Source organism: Scyliorhinus torazame, chromosome 8, assembly GCF_047496885.1.
Source record: "Scyliorhinus torazame isolate Kashiwa2021f chromosome 8, sScyTor2.1, whole genome shotgun sequence".
Lineage (NCBI taxonomy): Eukaryota > Metazoa > Chordata > Chondrichthyes > Carcharhiniformes > Scyliorhinidae > Scyliorhinus > Scyliorhinus torazame.
In genome coordinates, this window is record NC_092714.1 from 119806556 (window position 1) to 119824994 (window position 18439).

General features: G+C 41.9%; 3 protein-coding genes across 7 annotated transcripts in view; 2 read left to right on the forward strand and 1 right to left on the reverse strand.

Annotated features, from left to right (window-relative positions):
* rab9a (RAB9A, member RAS oncogene family) overlaps positions 1–6050 on the forward strand; it is a 100784-nt gene extending 94734 nt beyond the window's left edge. For all 5 annotated transcript variants that reach the window (XM_072514108.1, XM_072514107.1, XM_072514111.1 and 2 more), the window contains one exon: positions 3517–6050. In XM_072514108.1, the coding sequence (XP_072370209.1) occupies positions 3555–4160 (606 nt within the window). In that variant the 5' untranslated portion in view covers positions 3517–3554 and the 3' untranslated portion in view covers positions 4161–6050. The remainder of the gene's footprint in view (positions 1–3516) is intronic.
* Positions 6051–8489: 2439 nt separating this feature from the next.
* On the reverse strand, positions 8490–18311 carry trappc2 (trafficking protein particle complex subunit 2). Its single transcript, XM_072514113.1, has 5 exons — positions 18158–18311; positions 12543–12649; positions 11704–11849; positions 9994–10078; positions 8490–9151 (listed from the first exon to the last, which is right to left on the reverse strand). The coding sequence occupies exons 2-5, from the start codon at positions 12633–12635 to the stop codon at positions 9053–9055; spliced, it is 423 nt and encodes a 140-aa protein (XP_072370214.1). The 5' UTR covers positions 12636–12649; positions 18158–18311; the 3' UTR covers positions 8490–9052.
* Positions 18288–18439, forward strand: part of ofd1 (OFD1 centriole and centriolar satellite protein) — a 173823-nt gene continuing 173671 nt past the window's right edge. The window contains exon 1 of the mRNA XM_072514094.1: positions 18288–18433. The gene's annotated coding sequence lies outside the window, so the exon portion shown is untranslated. The remainder of the gene's footprint in view (positions 18434–18439) is intronic.

Consider the following 18439-nt stretch of genomic DNA (forward strand, 5'->3'; position numbering starts at 1 on the left):
TGGAGTCTTTTTGAAAATTGGGATTATTTGCAAATTTAAAATGCTTGATTTGTTAATGTGAAACTTATCAGATTACATCTTTATTTTTAAAATTGAGTCACTGGAATTAGCAATTTCACATGGTTGGAATGAAGAGTACAGGCAGATGTATACACTGGGATAGAATCAGGTGACAGGCAGCATAATTTATTTGCTGAGGTCTGATAACCTGTTGGAACTTGTTTTGAGATTGTAGCATAAACCTGAAGGGTTCGGCTCAGGGTGAAACTGAGAGCCAGTTATAAGTGAACAGACCATATCATGCCCTTGAATATGTTTACAGATTTTTTAGCTTGGTTGACATATAATTGGTTTCTGTATCTTGTCAGAATTTGGATATCTGTCTTCATCGCTTGGCGGAGAGGGAAATTTTACAAGATTAAGCCAGGTTCTCAATATCAGGTGTTCAAAATAGTGTTTTAGAAAAAAATTGTATTGGGCTGCTCTTTGTAAATGAAAATATTTTCATTCAGCTGTAAAGATTTTTAGTCAGCCTGACTGATGGAAATAAGGATAGACTGATGGAAATCAGGATATAATAGGTGAGGACCTTGAGATGATTGTAATCACTAAGGAGGCAGTATTGGGCAAGCTAATGGGGCTAAAGGTAGACAAGTCTCCTGGCCCTGATGGGATGCATCCCAGAGTGTTAAAAGAGATGGCTAGGGCAATTGTAAACGCACTAGTGATAATTTATCAAAATTCACTAGACTCTGGGGTGGTCCCAGAGGATTGGAAAGTAGCAAACGTGACACCACTGTTTAAAAAAGGAGGTCGGCAGAAAGTGGGTAATTATAGGCCGGTAAGCTTAACTTCGGTTGTAGGGAAAATGCTGGAATCTATCATTAAGGAGGAAATAGCGGGGCACCTGGAGGGAAATGGTCCCATTGGGCAGACGCAGCATGGGTTCACAAAGGGTAGGTCGTGTCTGACTAATTTGGTAGAATTTTTTGAGGCCGTTACCAATGCAGTAGATAACGGGGAGCCAATGGATGTGGTATATCTGGATTTCCAGAAAGCTTTTGACAAGGTGCCACACAAAAGGTTGCTGCATAAACTAAAGATGCATGGCATTGAGGGTAAAGTGGTAGCATGGGTAGAGGATTGGTTAACTAACAAAGCAGAGAGTGGGGATAAATGGGTGTTTCTCTGGTTGGCAACCTGTAACTAGTGGGGTCCCTCAAGGATCAGTGTTGGGCCCGCAGTTGTTCACAATTTACATAGACGATTTGGAGTTGGGGACCAAGTGCAATGTGTCAAAGTTTGCAGATGACACTAAGATGAGTGGTAAAGCAAAAAGGGCAGAGGATACCGGAAGTCTGCAGAAGGATTTGGATAGGTTAGGTGAATGGGCTAGTGTCTGGCAGATGGAATTCAATGTTGCCAAGTGTGAGGCTATCCATTTTTGGAGGAATAACAACAGAATGGATTATTATTTAAACGGTAAGATGTTAAAACATGCTGCTGTGCAGAGGGACCTGGGTGTGCTGGTGCACGAGTCACAAAGTTGGTGTGCAGGTGCAACAGGTGATTAAGAAGGCGAATTGAGTTTTGTCTTTCATTGCTAGAGAGATGGAGTTCAAGACTAGTGAGGTTATGCTGCAATTGTATAGGGTGTTGGTGAGGCCGCATCTGGAGTATTGTGTTCAGTTTTGGTCTCCTTACCTGAGAATGGACATATTGGCACTGGAGGGAGTGCAGAGGAGATTCACTAGGTTGATCCCAGAGTTGAGGGGATTAGATTATGACGAGAGGTTGAGTAGACTGGGACTGTACTCATTGGAGTTTAGAAGGATGCGGGGGGGATCTTATTGAGACATATAAAATTATGAAGGGAATAGATAGGATAGATGCGGGCAGGTTGTTTCCACTGGTCTGGGAAAGCAGAACGAGGGGGCATAGCCTCAAATTAAGGGGAGGTAGATTTAGGACGGAGTGTAGGAGGATCTTCTTCACCCAAAGGGTTGTGAATCTCTGGAATTCCTTGCCCAGTGAAGCAGTTGAGGCTCCTTCTTTAAACGTTTTTAAGAAAAAGATAGATGCCTTTCTAAAGAATAAAAGGATTCGGGGATATGGTGTACGGGCCAGAGAGTGGAGCTGAGTCCACAAAGATCAGCAATTATCTCATTAAATGGCGGAGCAGGCTCGAGGGGCCAGATGGCCTATTCCTAGTTCTTAGGTTCTTATGCACAAACCTTTGAATTTGGTAAAATATGTTCAGGCACAGATTGGCTGAACCGGACTTATTTATATCAAGTACGATTTATCCTCCTCTCTAAAGCGCTAATGTATTTGCTGTTTTATTAGGAGTAAATAGTCGTAAAATTTAAAATCAGGACAATCTTCAGGCACTGTGTTCCTGTTGGTAAATTCAAACTGCTTCCATGTTTGAGTAGTTCTACTTTAATTTCTCCACTGAGTTTTCAGTATGCTCTGCCCATTCTTTACAGGCATGTAAACATTCTGTGGCACTCAGAATGTTACATTCCTAACCTGCAGGAGATTTTGGTAAACTTAAGACAACTTGTTTACAATTGAAACTTTGAACCAGCCAGTAACTACCCCTACCCATAATTTGCTCCTCTTTCCCCCCCCAAAACTATAAAATCAGTTGGAATAAACTTTCAGTTTGTATGGTTATCTGAACCTATTAAACGTTGTGCATGAGGTACAATTGTTTGGCAGGATCCCTATAGTTTCCTCCCACAAGTCCCAAAAGACGTGCTTGTTCGGTGAATTGGACATTCTGAATTCTCCCTCCATGTACCCAAACAGGCCCTGGAATGTGGCGACTAGGGGATTTTCACAGTAACTTCATTGCAGTGTTAATGTAAGCCTACTTGTGATACTAATAAAGATTGTTAAAGTTTCAACCCATCTAGTCTGCATCAACCCTCTGAAATAGCACTCCCCTGCCTGAGGACCGCAAATCCACCTAAGTTGCGCATCTTTGGACAGTGGGAGGAAGCCGGAGAACCTGGAGGAAACCCATGCAGACACGGAAAACATGCAAACCCCAGACAGGCAGTCACCGAAGGCCGGAATTGAACCCTGATACCTTTGCTAACCACTCTGCCACCCTGTCACTCATTTACATTTAGTTTGCATTTTAAAATGTGCCTGCGTAACAACTAACATTTATGAGTAAATTAATGCACTGAAGTTGCATACTGCTCAGAGGTTCTCTTCAATCCTTGTCTCTGTAACCAAAGGATGGGATGACCAGATTAAAGATATTTTACTGTTTTGAGGTTCATCACGATAATGTAGGATCATTTGACAGCCCCCCCCCCCCCCCCCCCCCCATGCATGCTCCCTCAGACAAATGGTGTTCTTGTATCCAACTGTTATTAATAGACAGATTGACTCTCACTGACATTGCAACTCGGTGGTGATGCATTTTGATCAGTTTGCATAAATAGTCTTTATATACTCTGGAGTAGATGGCAATAAAAACCTTTGTTTTGTATTTTATAGACCATTTGATTTCTTCATTTAAAACAATTGAGGGTGCCATGGCTGGAAAATCAACTCTACTGAAAGTGATCCTCCTGGGCGATGGTGGAGTGGGAAAAAGTTCACTCATGAATCGATACGTTACCAATAAATTTGATATACATCTATTTCACACAATAGGAGTTGAGTTTCTAAACAAAGATTTGGAAGTAGATGCACATTATGTGACAATGCAGATATGGGACACTGCTGGTCAAGAGAGGTTTAGAAGCCTTCGGACACCATTCTATCGAGGCTCTGATTGTTGCCTCCTTACTTTTAGTGTTGATGATCACCAGAGCTTCCAAAATTTGGGCAATTGGAAAAAGGAATTCATCTACTATGCAGATGTCAAGGAGCCAGATAATTTTCCATTTGTGGTTCTAGGTAATAAAATTGATGTTACTGAGAGGCAAGTTTCAGCAGAAGAGGCTCAGGCTTGGTGCAAAGAGAACGGTAACCATCCTTATTTTGAAACAAGTGCAAAAGATGCTACCAATGTAGCAGTAGCCTTTGAAGAAGCTGTTCGTCGAGTTCTTGCTGCCGATGATAGATCTGACAGTTACATGCAAACAGACACGGTGAATCTAAATCGAGGGAAAAAACACAGCTCTTTCTGCTGTTGACTGGAAGATGCAATCACCTTTCCATTGTGTGCCATTGATTTACTGACTGGTGTTTATTGGGTCATGCAGATCTGCTGGAGCTGTTTTGAGAAAACCAATGCCAACCAGCTGAAAAACTGGGTTCCATTGGTTGTGAAAGGGTTTGGATGTACACATGCACAATACTAATGTGACGAGTTATCCACAGATAATCGACTCATTCATTGGCCAGATGTGATTTAGACAAAAGGGTTTTGTGAGTTTAAAATCAACTTTTAAAAATGGCAAAACTACACAAGCGTTAAATTTAAAAAAATAAATACATTTGGTGTTGGTATTTTTAACTGAAGTATAACAATTTTGAGCAAAAAACATACTGTAGCTTGGATAATGGTTGGGAAATTGAAGTTTAATCAACTCTAAACATTTGCTATTTGCTGGTTCTATAAAATTCTCCTTTATGTATTGGTGTCCCTAATCTGACCCTAAAATATACTGGGTGGACTTTTAATAATTTTTTTCCCTTTGCAAAGAAAACAAAATAAAAGTTCTAATTATATACTGATGTTGGATAGAAACCTTCTGTCTATTCTCACTCTAATTTTGAGTTTTGTGTAACTAAAATGTCTACTGATCATTTTTTCTATTGAACAATGTGTTTGCAGGTACTGAAAATATTGTCTACATAGTTTGGTTTAAGTTTGCAGAATGTTACAATGTCAAAAGGTAGAGGTTTGCTTACCAATTCTGGGTCAGTCAACTCATGTTCATTTTGTTAATGCACAGCTAAATTAAGAAGTGTTGGGATCACATGGAATGATACAAATATAGTATATTTTGAAATGACTTGTCAAGGACTGAAATAATTTCAATTCAATTCTGCATTATATATTAAAAAGTAACTGTTCACCATTACATGAAGCACCTTCTGCATTCATTTTTTTCCTCCGGGTTTAATGTAACCTATAAAACAATTTGTGTTCTCAATGGTGTGTTCACATGCACCAGATTACATAAATGTTACATACAAGACTGCCTTTACTTTAATTACTCCAATTTTCAAATTGTACCTTTGTGTACATAAAGATCTTCAAGATTTGAAAATGTTGAACGAGATAAATTTACAACTACGAGCATGTAGCTCAATATTTTTAATTTAGATTTTTCCTGCTGCAGAATGTTTCATTGTATGTCAAAACTGTGTAATCTTTATACATATTTTACCACTAAAAGTATTTATTTCCTTTCCATTTTCCCTTCATGCAACTGTCTCTTCCCTAGCCAAGAGTATTGGTTGAAACCTGCTCAAACGCCTTTGCTGCTACTTAGCTGGGTACAAGCTGTGCAATGTAGCCTGGTTGTCCATTTTTCCCTGTGCTCTCTGGTGTCTTTCCATAGTATCACAGTTGAGATCAGGAACATAGCTTGTGGAAATCACTGAGACAACTTGTATTTTAACACAACAGTGCAGTTGGAAGACTCGACATGAACCATTATATTATCTTTACAGAGAGCTATTTATTAAGCACAATGACAGATTTATTATTGAATGGTTGGACCTGGCTATGCTTCGTGAATCAATCAATTCAGTTAAAGCAATGAAAGGAGAATTAAATCCTAAAATAAAAGTGCTTTATTTCTAAGCTTAGCAGTAAATATGCTTGTAATAGTTAAACTGTCCCATTTACCACATTAGGATCTTCACTGTCAACCTTGGCTGATAAGTGCTGCTGAATTATGAAGGGGAAATAAACATTTCAATGTTGGCTTGGGTTGCATTTGTTAACAAATCACTGCATTCCCTCTGTCAAGATTTGAGTGGTCATTCCTAAACTCATCTGCTTTCCAGTCTGTCACCATATTTTCTGATCACTGCTTTTGTTAACTGCTGTATAAAATGCTTCAATCACTGATTTTTTTTTGGTGTCTTTTTTTCTTCAGTAACTGGCACTCCTTACTAAGTGAGGTTTTCATATTATATTTTACTCATTGATTTTTAATATCTGTCTTTGAAGTTTTACTTAGTACTTAAAAACCTAAGTCAAGCCAAAAGACTGGGATTTGGAAGCTTTGGACTCTGGTTTCAACCTTTGCTCAATGGTCATGTTCTGAAGGTTAAGTTCAAACCCCCCCTCCATAGACTTCACAATCTTGGATGATGCTCAAGTGCATCAATGAGGAAGATAAAATCTTAAAGCAATGCTAGACTGGAAATCTGAAATAAATATAAAAAGAAATTGGAAATACGTAGGTCAAGCAACCTCAGGTGGTGTGTGGGGAACAAATCAAGGCAAAAGAGTGGTTGGTAGTAAGAAAAATAAATAAAAGCTGGGTCTAAATCTAAATGGCAGCAGATTTATCACCTGCACCTACTGTCCAGGGAAAATAAATTGTTAAAAACATTGGTTGTCACCCACTTAACCAACAGTGGGTGACTTTACTGTTCTTTAAGATCTTCTTTGAGATCAAGAGACCAAGGACCGGTCAAAGTGGGACGGCAAACTAAAATGACATGACCAGAAATTTACAATCAAACTTATGAACGGAATGGACATGTTTAAAGTGGCTTCTAAATTTGCATTTAGTTTCCCTACTACAGGGGATATTTCATTGCTCACGATGTAGATGGTGTGTTAAATTGAAGTAAATCACTTCAATCTAGACAACATGTTTGAGAGTCTTGGTTGGTGGTGGAATTGGTGATGTAGAGTCAATTTACCCATTAACTCCTTATTTACAAGTTCTGAAATGATTCAAAGTTATTGGGGACACTGGTTACATATTCAGTATAACTAATACTTGACACGTGCTGATGTCTGAACACGTGTCAATGCATAATAGCATTAATATTGCTCTGCATATAACTATTCCCATGTCATTTTTTAAAATATTCATTTACAGGAAGTGGGTGTCACTGGTTAGGCCAGCATTTATTGTCCATCCCGAGTTGCCCCTCAAGGTGGTGATGAGTTGTCTTCTTGAACTGCTGCAGTCCTTCAGGTGTAGGTGCACCCACTGTGCTGTTAGGGAGGGAGTTCCAGGATTTTGCTCCTGTGACAGTGAAGGAGCGATGATACATTTCCAAGTCAGAGTGGTGAGTGACTTGGAGGGGAACCTCCAGGTGGTGAGAGTCCCAAGTATCTGCTGCTCTTGTCCTTCTAGATGGTAGTGGGTTTGGAAGGTGGTGTCGAAGGAACCTTGGTGAGTTACTGCAGTGGATCTTGTAGATGGTACTCACGGCTGCCACTGTTGGTGGTGGAGGGTTTGAATGTTCGGAAGGAGGAGCAGTCAAGCGGGCTGCTTTGGCCTGGATGGTGTCAAGCTTGTGTTGTTTGTTGGAGCTGCACTCATCCAGGCAAGTGGAGGGTATTCCAATACACTCCTGACTTGTAGATTGACTTTTTTTGGGGGGGGGGGGGGGGTGTCAGGAGGCGAGTTACTAACGGTACGATTCCTAGCCTTTGACCTGTCCTGGTAACCACAGTATTAATATGGCTAGTTCAGTTCTTGATCAATGGTCCCCCCCCCCCCCCCCCCCAAAAATGGTGATTGTGGGGGATTCAGCGATGGTAATACCATTGAATGTCAAGGGGTGTTGGTTAGATCCTCTCGAAGGAGATGATCATTGCCCAGCACTTGTGTGGCATGAATGTAACTTGCCACTTGTTGCCCAAGTCTGGAAATTGTCCCAGGTACCATGATACCACCCAAAGAAATCCCTACAGTGTAGAGGAGGCCATCAGCCCATCAAGTGCACAAACCCGCTGGCACCCTACCTAGGCCCATTCTCTGGCCCTATCTGTATACCCCACCTAACCTACGCATCTTTGGACTGGGATAAAACCCACGCAAACACTGGGAGAATGTGAAAACTCCAAGGCCGAAATCAAACTCTGGTCCCTGGCACTGAGGTAGCTATGCTAACCGCTGTGCCACAGTGCTGCCCAATCTCTACTGAGAATTCTTCCTTAAAACTTCCCACACACAACAAAGCCATGGAGATTAATTTAACCCAATCATTACCTCGCTATTTGAATTGCCCAAATGCAATCATTTCATGTATCCATCTACCTGCCAAAGCTAAATCAGAATCTCACATTCAGATGCCTATCGGCTTGTACATATTCCAATACAAAGCTTGATTAAAACAAGAAAAACACTGGCCTTGGTGCTGTTATTTTCTCCCAGCTCTACCAATATCTGGGCTTGGGATTCCATTAATGTGATTATCCTTTCATTTAGGATGTAGCAGTCTTATCTTTTTAAAACCCAAAGGGCCAGACCAGTTTTCCATCACCCCTTCAGCTGGTTTTATCCAGCACATGTTGCAAGAAGGAATAACACTTGAAATGTGTAATCAATCATTATATTTATTTATCTTTGGGTTTTTTTGAGATGTCTCGGATTCTTTGTGGGAGGGGGGAAAAAAGGGCAGTTGATGCAGCTCATGCACTTGCATGGGAAGGTCAAGTAGGAAGAGTTGGAAATTGGTGAAAGAGTGGAATGGGTTTTGGTGAAGTCAATAATCCCTTTGGAATGAAGAAAAGCGAGGAAGAGAAGAAATGAGGATCTGTTAAATTTGAAGGCAAGTGTAAGTAGAAAGTGGAGAATCCTACTGTGGTTCTGGGAGGGAAGGCGCAAGAGTAGAAGTGTGGGATATGGAATAGATGTAGAGGGTCCAGTCAAGCACAGATTAGAATGAAAGGTGTTATTTTGAGTAGGAAACAACACCAAGGAATGGAATAATTTCCCAACATATGGTTTCTTCCACATACATATATACACACAAGCTTGAAGGGATAGCAGAATTCTTACAGTCAAATCACCATTTTGTGAAAGACAATTGTCTATACAGAATACAGGTACTTCTGTTTTTTGTATTATTTACTTAAATACACATACACCTCATCTGTTCAACTAAGCAGATGCTTCTTCCCCAAGAATTGAACTTTTCTGTCAAATGCTGTTGATCGAATGAGGGTGTTGGGTTCGTAAAATGGATTCATGGCAAACTGGAGGGAAAAACAAAATATATTATTAGAATGGAAATCCACAGAATCCCCATCATGCAGGAGGCCATTCAGTCTGCACCGACCCTCCGAAGAACACCCTACTTAGGCCCACTTCCCCACCACCACGCCTAACCGTTGGACACGGAGGGGGAAATTTAGCATAAAGATTACTGTAGAGTAATTATATTGCTGAACATATCCAGGATCAGAAATGTTTGGAAATAAATGTAAATGTCGCCACAGGTTTCTCTCCCCTAGAGCTGACTGGTGGCGATTTAACCCGAGGGTTATTACACCTCAGGCAGGCAAGGCGCAAGGCTGAGAAGCCTTTATGACTATCCTCAGGAATTGAACCTATGCTATCGGCCTCGCTCAGCATCACAAATCAGTTTTCAGCCAACTGAGCCAAGCGATCATCTGTTTAGCTATAGTTATTTAAAATTGATGTATTTCAAATCAAAAATGTGGACAATTATGATTTGGGCTGCATTTGTTCCTATCCTTTGATCCAATGTCATATCTGGTAATCATTTTATGGAAAGACAATTTTGCTTCTCTGCCCCCCCTACTAAGCCATCTCCCAAGAGCTGACAGAGGATCTTCCTTGCCCACCCTCAAACATGAGAGTTTAAATTAATATAACATTCCACACTGCACTAAGTCTGCATAAGCCCATTGAAATCACAGCCATATTCATTAGTTAATCTTTATAACCATACAGACGATGGAAACATTGGTAAGATTACCTAATCAGACAAGTTAAACAGTATGGCATCCTAATTTTCACCTATTCCAGTAGGAAAACAAGGCTAAAAATTAATGGAATTGTAAAATCGACTTACTTTAATGTACAAATCATAGACATCATTAAAGAAATTTTTTATTCCATCTTCTTGCCGAACATCATGCAACATAATGAATCTCATGTGTGAAATGGAATTAAGGAAGCATAACAAACAGAAGAAAAAAATTCTGTGGAACAAATAGTTCCATTACATATTTTCAGCACAGCTGCCATAGTCCATGGAGGAACCAATGGCATAGGAATGATTTCCTGTGATGAGAGTTTGAGGAGTTAGAGTTCAAATTAAAACCCAGAACTTCAAAAAGTAGTCGTCTATGGATTATCACCTGACCCAATTTAGGATTAAGCAAATTGAACACAAATGAATGTGCAGCTCCAAGAATGCTATGAGAAGAGGTTTTTGATTCATGGCGGACTGGCACTAGTACTTGGGAAAGAGGGTGGAGTTTTGTTAAAATAGATGCCACTTAAACTGGGCTGGGATCAGCATCCTGGCTAATCATACAAGCAAAGGCCCATGGATATTAATTATATTCTATTGAGACTTGCAACGACTGCTATTAGAAACCACAAGTCACATTATTGCTCCCTTTATCTAGATATTTGAGTGTAACTACAAGGAAGTTTCCACTTTGTAGTAATAGTATAGTTGCTGTATAAGAATAATGACCTCCACTGAAATCATTGTGCTTGGATGTGAAATCACAGCCATATTCCAATTTTCAATCCTTGTATTATTCTGTTGCAAGAAATTATATATTTTTTTTTTAAAAAGCCAGTGTGTTCAATATTGTGTCTCCATCAGAGAAACTATGGCAAACCAACTTTCCAATTACACAAGATTAAAATGAGGGAACTGGCTGCCAGTGATTCCAGGACATAATTGTATCGGCTCTGGATTCTTGTTTAAATTAAAGCAAGACAGGCAGAATAAATCTCTCCTTTTTCTAAATGAGGGTTTTATGTGAAATTTGTTGCGGAGATTTCATGTTTATGTCACAATGTTGAATACCGGACTAATTGGAGTTTTATTACTCTCCTGAATACTGTTATGGCTTAGAACAACAATTTCTTCACAAAACAGTGCTTTTCAAAGCATTACTGAAGTCATATTGTTATATCTGTTTCACATACTCCAGACATGTTAGGAAAATAATGAAACTTGGGCTTTCTAAAGTTGAAAATCATTGTGTGACTCAATGCTGGACTTTGTAGAATATAATTAAAATACCAATTTAAATTTGAGGTAAACCTATCACATTGAACTTATCATCTAGAATGCTACACCTCAGCATTCACTTTTCTGAAATGCAAAGCCACTTTAATTAATTCTAGAGTGCGACTCTTGCAACATACTGACAAAGTTGCAACATACTGACAAAGTACCTATAAGGCACATGTCAAGCTTCTCCTTGGATCAGGGGAAATATTGGACCTTCTCTGGAGAGTTAAGTAATATTAATAACACCAGCCAAAGTAGTGAAAAAGTACAACACATTGCTGAAGAATTTACCACTAGCATAGGGTAGCCAGTTACTTTCTTTTCTCCCTCCCCCAACTAGAAATATTTTGCTCTTTCATGTACAATTCTGACTAAGCTTACACAATCATATTCAACCCATCTGTACAATGTATCAGTGTACAAAGTACTATGTGAGCAAATGTTAGACACGTAAAGGCAGGTTTTTCTGTGAATTCTCTTCCTGGAGAACAAAGAATTAGAGAAAATTTGCTCAGAAAAAGGATATGACCAGCTGTAACAAATGCAGAGACAAACCATTCATTGAACTTATCAACAGTCTTCAGGTACATATTATTGGATAACCACATGTTTTCATCTACTAAATCAAGAGCAGCATGAGCTATGAACTGGTTCAAGTGTCGGTGATCATCCTGTTTTGGAGAAGAAAATTTAATTAATTGCAAATAACCAAGAAACCATTTGCGGGGAAAAGAGGCAACTTTCCTTTCCAATTGCTACCCTGAAAAATGATTCACTCAAGTGGTTAGCTTGGAAACAATACTTCCCTGTTCTGCCATTAGAGCAACCAAATCACAATTCTAGGTAGCTGTAGAAGTATACTGACAAGCCAAAGGGGTGGATGCAGGGGAGAAACAAGAGGCTGGCAGAGCCCAAATGCAGGGTGAAATAGGGTGCTTTTGGAGATGACGACAAGCGTAGTGATTGCCTGCTTCCACAGAAACAGGTGTATCGGTGCTCGAGGGGATCACTTGGGTTCAAGCAAGGTCACAGGAATTTGAGAACAAGGATCCTGGAAGTTGATTTCCTGGGACACTGGAAGCTAGTCAAGCATGGCATGGACAAGAAGATGGGTGTTGGACTTTGAGTTATAAGACATAGGATGTGGAGTTTTCAATAACTTGAAGTTTGCAAAGGGGGGGGGGGAACAGAATAACATTGGAGAAGCGTTAGTTCTGGAGGTAACAAAAGTGTGAATTAGAACTTTAGAAAGCAAGATTGCCAGAGGTGTGTGGGCATAAATGGCAAGATGGAAACACTCAGCCGTGACGGTGTGTAGGGTAGAAATGTTTTCCTAGGAGTGCATTAAAGTACTATATACTCACTTTGGGTTCCATTTTGCCTGCTGGAAGAAACTCCATTTCAAAAACAGGGTTGTCATGGTGACCAACTACAACAAAATAAAAACTACCAGACATGTCGCTGGTCTAACCTGTAGAGAAAATAACATTCATATTAAAATTAATGAATAATGTTCCACAAGAACTATCACTTTTTTTGTGGCTCTTGCAGGAGTTCAAGTTCATGTGGTCAAGGTGGGAATCAAATTTAAAAAACTACTTTGAAAAAGGGTTTATATTTTGCCTCTGGGAAAGGTTTATTAATTTCCATGATTTTTAAAAAAATAACATTTTCTCTCATTAGATTCCCCTCTGCCATGCATAGTTGATTTCTAGTTCAAAGTGAGCCATCTGTTCCCAAGACTGTCAATAATGCTCTATAACTAATGGCTAGCAATAATTAGAGCACAACTGATGCAGATTTTGTGTCTTGTCATCCTGACATCTGCAGCTAGCTGGTCACTATTTTAAGCCACATTGTGCAGCATCCACATTCTTCAATAAGAACATAAGAACTAGGAACAGGAGTAGGCCATCTGGCCCCTCGAGCCTGCTCCTCCATTTAATGAGATCAAGGCTGATCTTTGTGGACTCAGCTCCACTCTCCAGCCCGTACACTATATCCCCGAATCCCTTTATTCTTTAGAAAGGCATCTATCTTTTTCTTAAAAATGTTTAAAGGAGCCTCAACTGCTTCACTGGGCAAGGAATTCCAGAGATTCACAACCCTTTGGGTAAAGAAGTTCCTCCTACACTCCGTCCTAAATCTACCTCCCCTTATTTTGAGGCTATGCCCTCTCGTTCTGCTTTCCCCGACCAATGGAAACAACCTGCCCGCATCTATCCTATCTATTCCCTTCATAATTTTATGTCTCTCAATAAGATCCCCCCGCATCCTTCCAAACTCCAATGAGTACAGTCCCAGTCTACTCAACCTCTCGTCATAATCTAATCCCCTCAACTCTGGGATCAACCTAGTGAATCTCCTCTGCACTCCCTCCAGTGTCAATATGTCCTTTCTCAGGTAAGGAGACCAAAACTGAACACAATACTCCAGATGCAGCCTCACCAACACCCTATACAATTGCAGCATAACCTCCATAGTCTTGAACTCCATCCCTCTAGCAATGAAAGACAAAACTCAATTAGCCTTCTTAATCACCTGTTGCACCTGCACACCAACTTTTTGTGACTCATGCACCAGCACACCCAGGTCCCTCTGCACAGCAGCATCCCAAAATGGATAGCCTCACACTTGGCAACATCCATCTGCCAGACCCTAGCCCATTCACCTAATCTATGCAAATCCTTCTGCAGACCTCCAGTATCCTCTGCCCTTTTTGCTTTACCACTCATCTTAGTGTCGTCTGCAAACTTTGACACATTGCACTTGGTCCCCAACTCCAATTCATCTATGTAAATTGTGAACAACTGTGGGCCCAACACTGATCCTCGAGGGACCCCACTAGTTACAGGTTGCCAACCAGAGAAACACCCACTTATCCCCACTCTCTGCTTTCTGTTAGTTAACCAATCCTCTACCCATGCTACCACTTTACCCTCAATGCCATGCATCTTTAGTTTATGCAGCAACCTTTTGTGTGACACCTTGTCAAAAGCTTTCTGGAAATCCAGATATACCACATCCATTGGCTCCCCGTTATCTGGGCAGCACGGTAGCATTGTGGATAGCACAATTGCTTCAAAGCTCCAGGGTCCCAGGTTCAATTCCGGCTTGGGTCACTGTCTGTGCGGAGTCTGCACATCCTCCCAGTGTGTGCGTGGGTTTCCTCCGGGTGCTCCGGTTTCCTCCCACAGTCCAAAGATGTGCAGATTAGGTGGATTGGCCACGATAAATTGCCCTTGGTGTTGTGTGGGGTTTACTGGGTTATGGGGATAGGGTGGCGGTGTTGACCTTGGGTAGGGTGCTCTTTCCAAGAGCCGGTGCAGACTCGATGGGCCGAATGGCCTCCTTCTGCACTGTAAATTCTATGATCTACTGCACTGGCAACAGCCTCAAAAAATTCTACCAAATTAGTCAGACACGACCTACCCTTTGTGAACCCATGCTGCATCTGCCCAATGGGACAATTTCCCTCCAGGTGCCCCGCTATTTCCTCCTTAATGATAGATTCCAGCATTTTCCCTACAACCGAAGTTAAGCTTACCGGCCTATAATTACCCACTTTCTGCCGACCTCCTTTTTTAAACAGTGGTGTCACGTTTGCTACTTTCCAATCCTCTGGGACCACCCCAGAGTCTAGTGAATTTTGATAAATTATCACTAGTGCGTTTACAATTGCCCTAGCCATCTCTTTTAACACTCTGGGATGCATCCCATCAGGGCCAGACCAGTCTACCTTTAGCCCCATTAGCTTGCCCAATACTGCCTCCTTAGTGATTACAATCATCTCAAGGTCCTCACCTATCATATCCTTATTTCCATCAGTCACTGCCATGTTATTTGTGTCCTCCACTGTGAAGACTGACCCAAAAAACCTGTTCAGCTCCTCAGCCATTTCCCCGTCTCCTATTATTAAATCTCCCTTCTCACCTTCCAAAGGACCAATATTTACTTTAGCCACTCTTTTTTGTCTTTAATATTTGTAGAAGCTTTTACTATCTGCTTTTATGTTCTGAGCCAGTTTACTTTCAGGTCTACCTTACTCTTCTTTATGGCTTTTTTTAGTAGCTTTCTGTTGTCCCCGAAAGACTTCCCAGTCCTCTAGTCTCCCACTAATTTTTGCCACTTTGTATGTTTTTTCCTTCAATTTGATACTCTCCCTCACCTCCTTGGCTATCCACGGTCGATTTTTCCCCTTTCTACCGTCTTTCTTTTTTGTCGGTATGAACCTTTTCTGAACACTGTGAAAGATCGCGCGGAAGGTTCTCCACTGTTCCTCAACTGCTTCACCATGAAGTCTTTGCTCCCAGTCTACCTTAGCTAGTTCTTCTCTCATCCCATTGTAATCACCTTTGTTTAAGCACAAAACACTAGTGTTTGATTTTACCTTGTCATCCTCCAACTGTATTTTAAATTCCACCATATTATGGTGCTCCTTCCAAGAGGATCCCGAACTATGAGATCATTAATCAATCCTGCCTCGTTACACAGGACCAGATCTAGGACCGCTTGTTCCCTTGTAGGTTCCATTACATACTGTTCCAGGAAATTATCCCGGGCACATTCTATAAACTCCTCCTCAAGGCTGCCTTTACCACCCTGGTTAAACCAATCGATATGCAGATTAAAATCTCCCATGATAACCGCTGTACCATTTCTACATGCATCCGTTATTTCTTTGCTTATTGGCTGCCCTACCATCCTGTTACTATTTGGTGGCCTATAGACTACTCCTATCAGTGACCTTTTCACTTTACTATTCCTGATTTCCACCCAAATTGATTCAACCTTGTCCTCCATAGCACCAATATCATCCTTTACTATTGCCCGGATGCCATCCTTAATGTTGCACTGTCTAGACCTCAATCAAGGTCATTTAAATATAACGAAAAAAGCAAAGACCTAACTATTAATCCCGGGGAGGGGGGGGGGGGCTCCACTACACACATTGCTCCAGTCAGCAAAATACCTTCCGAAATGTCATTTAGGAATATTCAAGGTCCTAGTCTGCCACCCTGCAGCCAGGTGATGGCAGGATTTTGTGAATCTACCGTGGGCAGCACAAGTGGATAGCACTGTGGCTTCACAGCACCAGGGCCCCAGGTTCAATTCCCCACTGGGTCACTGTCTGTGTTGAGTCTCCACATTCTCCCAGTGTCTGCATGGGTTACCTCCGGGTGCTCCCACAGTCCAAAGATGTGCAGGTTAGGTGGATTGGCCATGATAAATTGCCCTTAGTGACCAAAAAGGTTAGGAGTAATTGGGTTACAGGGATAGGGTGGAAGTGAGGTCAGTGTATGTTCAGATCATAGAATTTTAGTGTAGAGGAGGCCATTCAGCCCACCGAGTCTGCACCGGCCATTGGAAATTGTACCTTACCCAAGCCCATATCTCCACCCTATTCCAGTAGCCCCACCTAACCTTTTGGACCCCAAGGGGCAATTTAGCATGGCCAATCCACCTAACCTGGACATCTTTGGACTGTGGGAGGAAACCAGAGCACCTGGAGGAAACCCACAGACACAGGGAGAAAGTGCAAACAGACAGAGACTGGAATTGAACCTAGGACCCTGAAACTCTGATGCAGCAGTGTCAACCACTGTGCCACACAATATATTATCTGGTCATCAAGAAAGGTCAATATGTTTCACTATAAGCATCTAGCTGCCCTCAGCAAAGGTGTAATGGAGGACAATGCAATTGGCATCAGTTGTCCAAATTGTTGTGTGCACAGAGGGAGAGAGAAAGAGAGAGAGTGTGCTTAGGTTTGTTGTTGAACACCAAGCAGATTTAGCAGAATGGCAAGGTACAGACAGATGTGCAATAGTGATCAACGTATTAACCAGTAGTCAAGCTGGATTCAGAAAGGGAAATCTAAGAATAACCCTTGGAAAGCTTGAAGACATGAACACAAGAAACTGGATCAAAAACAGAATACTTATTAAAGAGGTTACATTTGGATGATGAAGGAAGTAGTAGGGAATTCTGTCATTTGTTGGGACCATTACAATTCAGGTTAGTGATGGATTCAGAAACTTACTGCAAAGTTATCAAATTATACAAACTCGATAGGTCAGTGAAATCAGAAAAGGCCACAAAATTACACAGCAAATTGGATGAAATGTAGAATCTAACTTCTTTCTAGGGGTGCATCAACTGCTGAATACAAGTAGAAGAAACAAATCACACAGTTCCCCCAATGCGTCAAGATGTCCAACCAGTGAAGAGTGGCAATCATCAAAGCTAATGGGATGTTGAATGACACAGGCAAAACAGTGAGACTACAAGTCAAAGGAAACGATGAACAAACAGTATAGAATCCTGGTTAAAATGCCCCTTGAATAGTGCCCATTTCTTATTGCGGAGACACAAGAAGGACGTTCAAGTGCAGAAAGAAGCCAGCAAGATCTTTGGGGCAAATGGCCAGTGGGTGCAGCAAGATTCACTGCAAGTCTTCACGAGAAGCCGATATCACCGTAGACTGAAAGTCATGAGAAATGATTAATCTCAGTCATCGCTATCATCTAGAATTTATTTTTAATGGGGGGGGGGGGGGGAAGACGCGGAAATAATATTGCAGATATGTTTTACATTGTTTTAACCTTGCCTACAAGGCTGTCGGCTGGATGGAGACTGCGGAAGACGTTCAAGTTGCCCCGTTGGATGGAGCAGCTGCTTCCCCCTCCCCTATGTTGTCAACGAGGGGGAGAAAGGAGGCTCCCCGAGTGACATTACTCAGTCTGAACTCACAAACGGTCGCTACGGGTGGCGAAGCCAAGATGGGGTTGTTATATAGCTTTCCCCTCCCTCCCGCCCGCTTCCTCCTCCTCCTCCTCCTCCTCCAAACTCCCGAGGGTTTCATCCGACTGAAAGGGAACTTCGTTCCGTAAACACGGTTAATCCATGACCGGGTCCCACCCATCCCGAGGCCTGTGCTATCGGAGTCTGCTCTGCGAAGCCTCACCCCCGCACTCACCGCGTCTCCTCAGCCTGGTCCCACCGCAGCAGCCGACACAACCCAACCTGTGACCGTCCGGAGAAGCCGATTGGACCGCATGCAGTGGGAAGGCACGTCACCCGTTTCTTTTTAACCAATCGGGTTCTCGCTTCCGAAGCAGGGCGGGGTGCTGTTAACGGCTGGTTTGCGCGTGACGCTCCGCTGGTGGCGCGCGGGTCGCGTGAATCGGCTGGTTGCTGGAGTGACAGGAGGAAGCGGTTAGAGACCAGTTGCCGCCCCGCATCTCGAGCTCAGGTGGGT

What these genes read in the sequence shown, in the direction of transcription:
- trappc2 (XM_072514113.1), bottom strand. Translation starts at nt 12,635, where the DNA reads ATGTCTGGTAGTTTTTATTTTGTTGTAGTTGGTCACCATGACAACCCT. An exon ending in GCATTTGTTACAGCTGGTCA is followed by an intron (nt 10,079 to 11,703) that starts TATCCTTTTTCT and finishes TTCCATTTCACA; the next exon opens with CATGAGATTCATTATGTTGC. An exon ending in TCTATGATTTGTACATTAAA is followed by an intron (nt 9,152 to 9,993) that starts GTAAGTCGATTT and finishes TTTTCCCTCCAG; the next exon opens with TTTGCCATGAATCCATTTTA.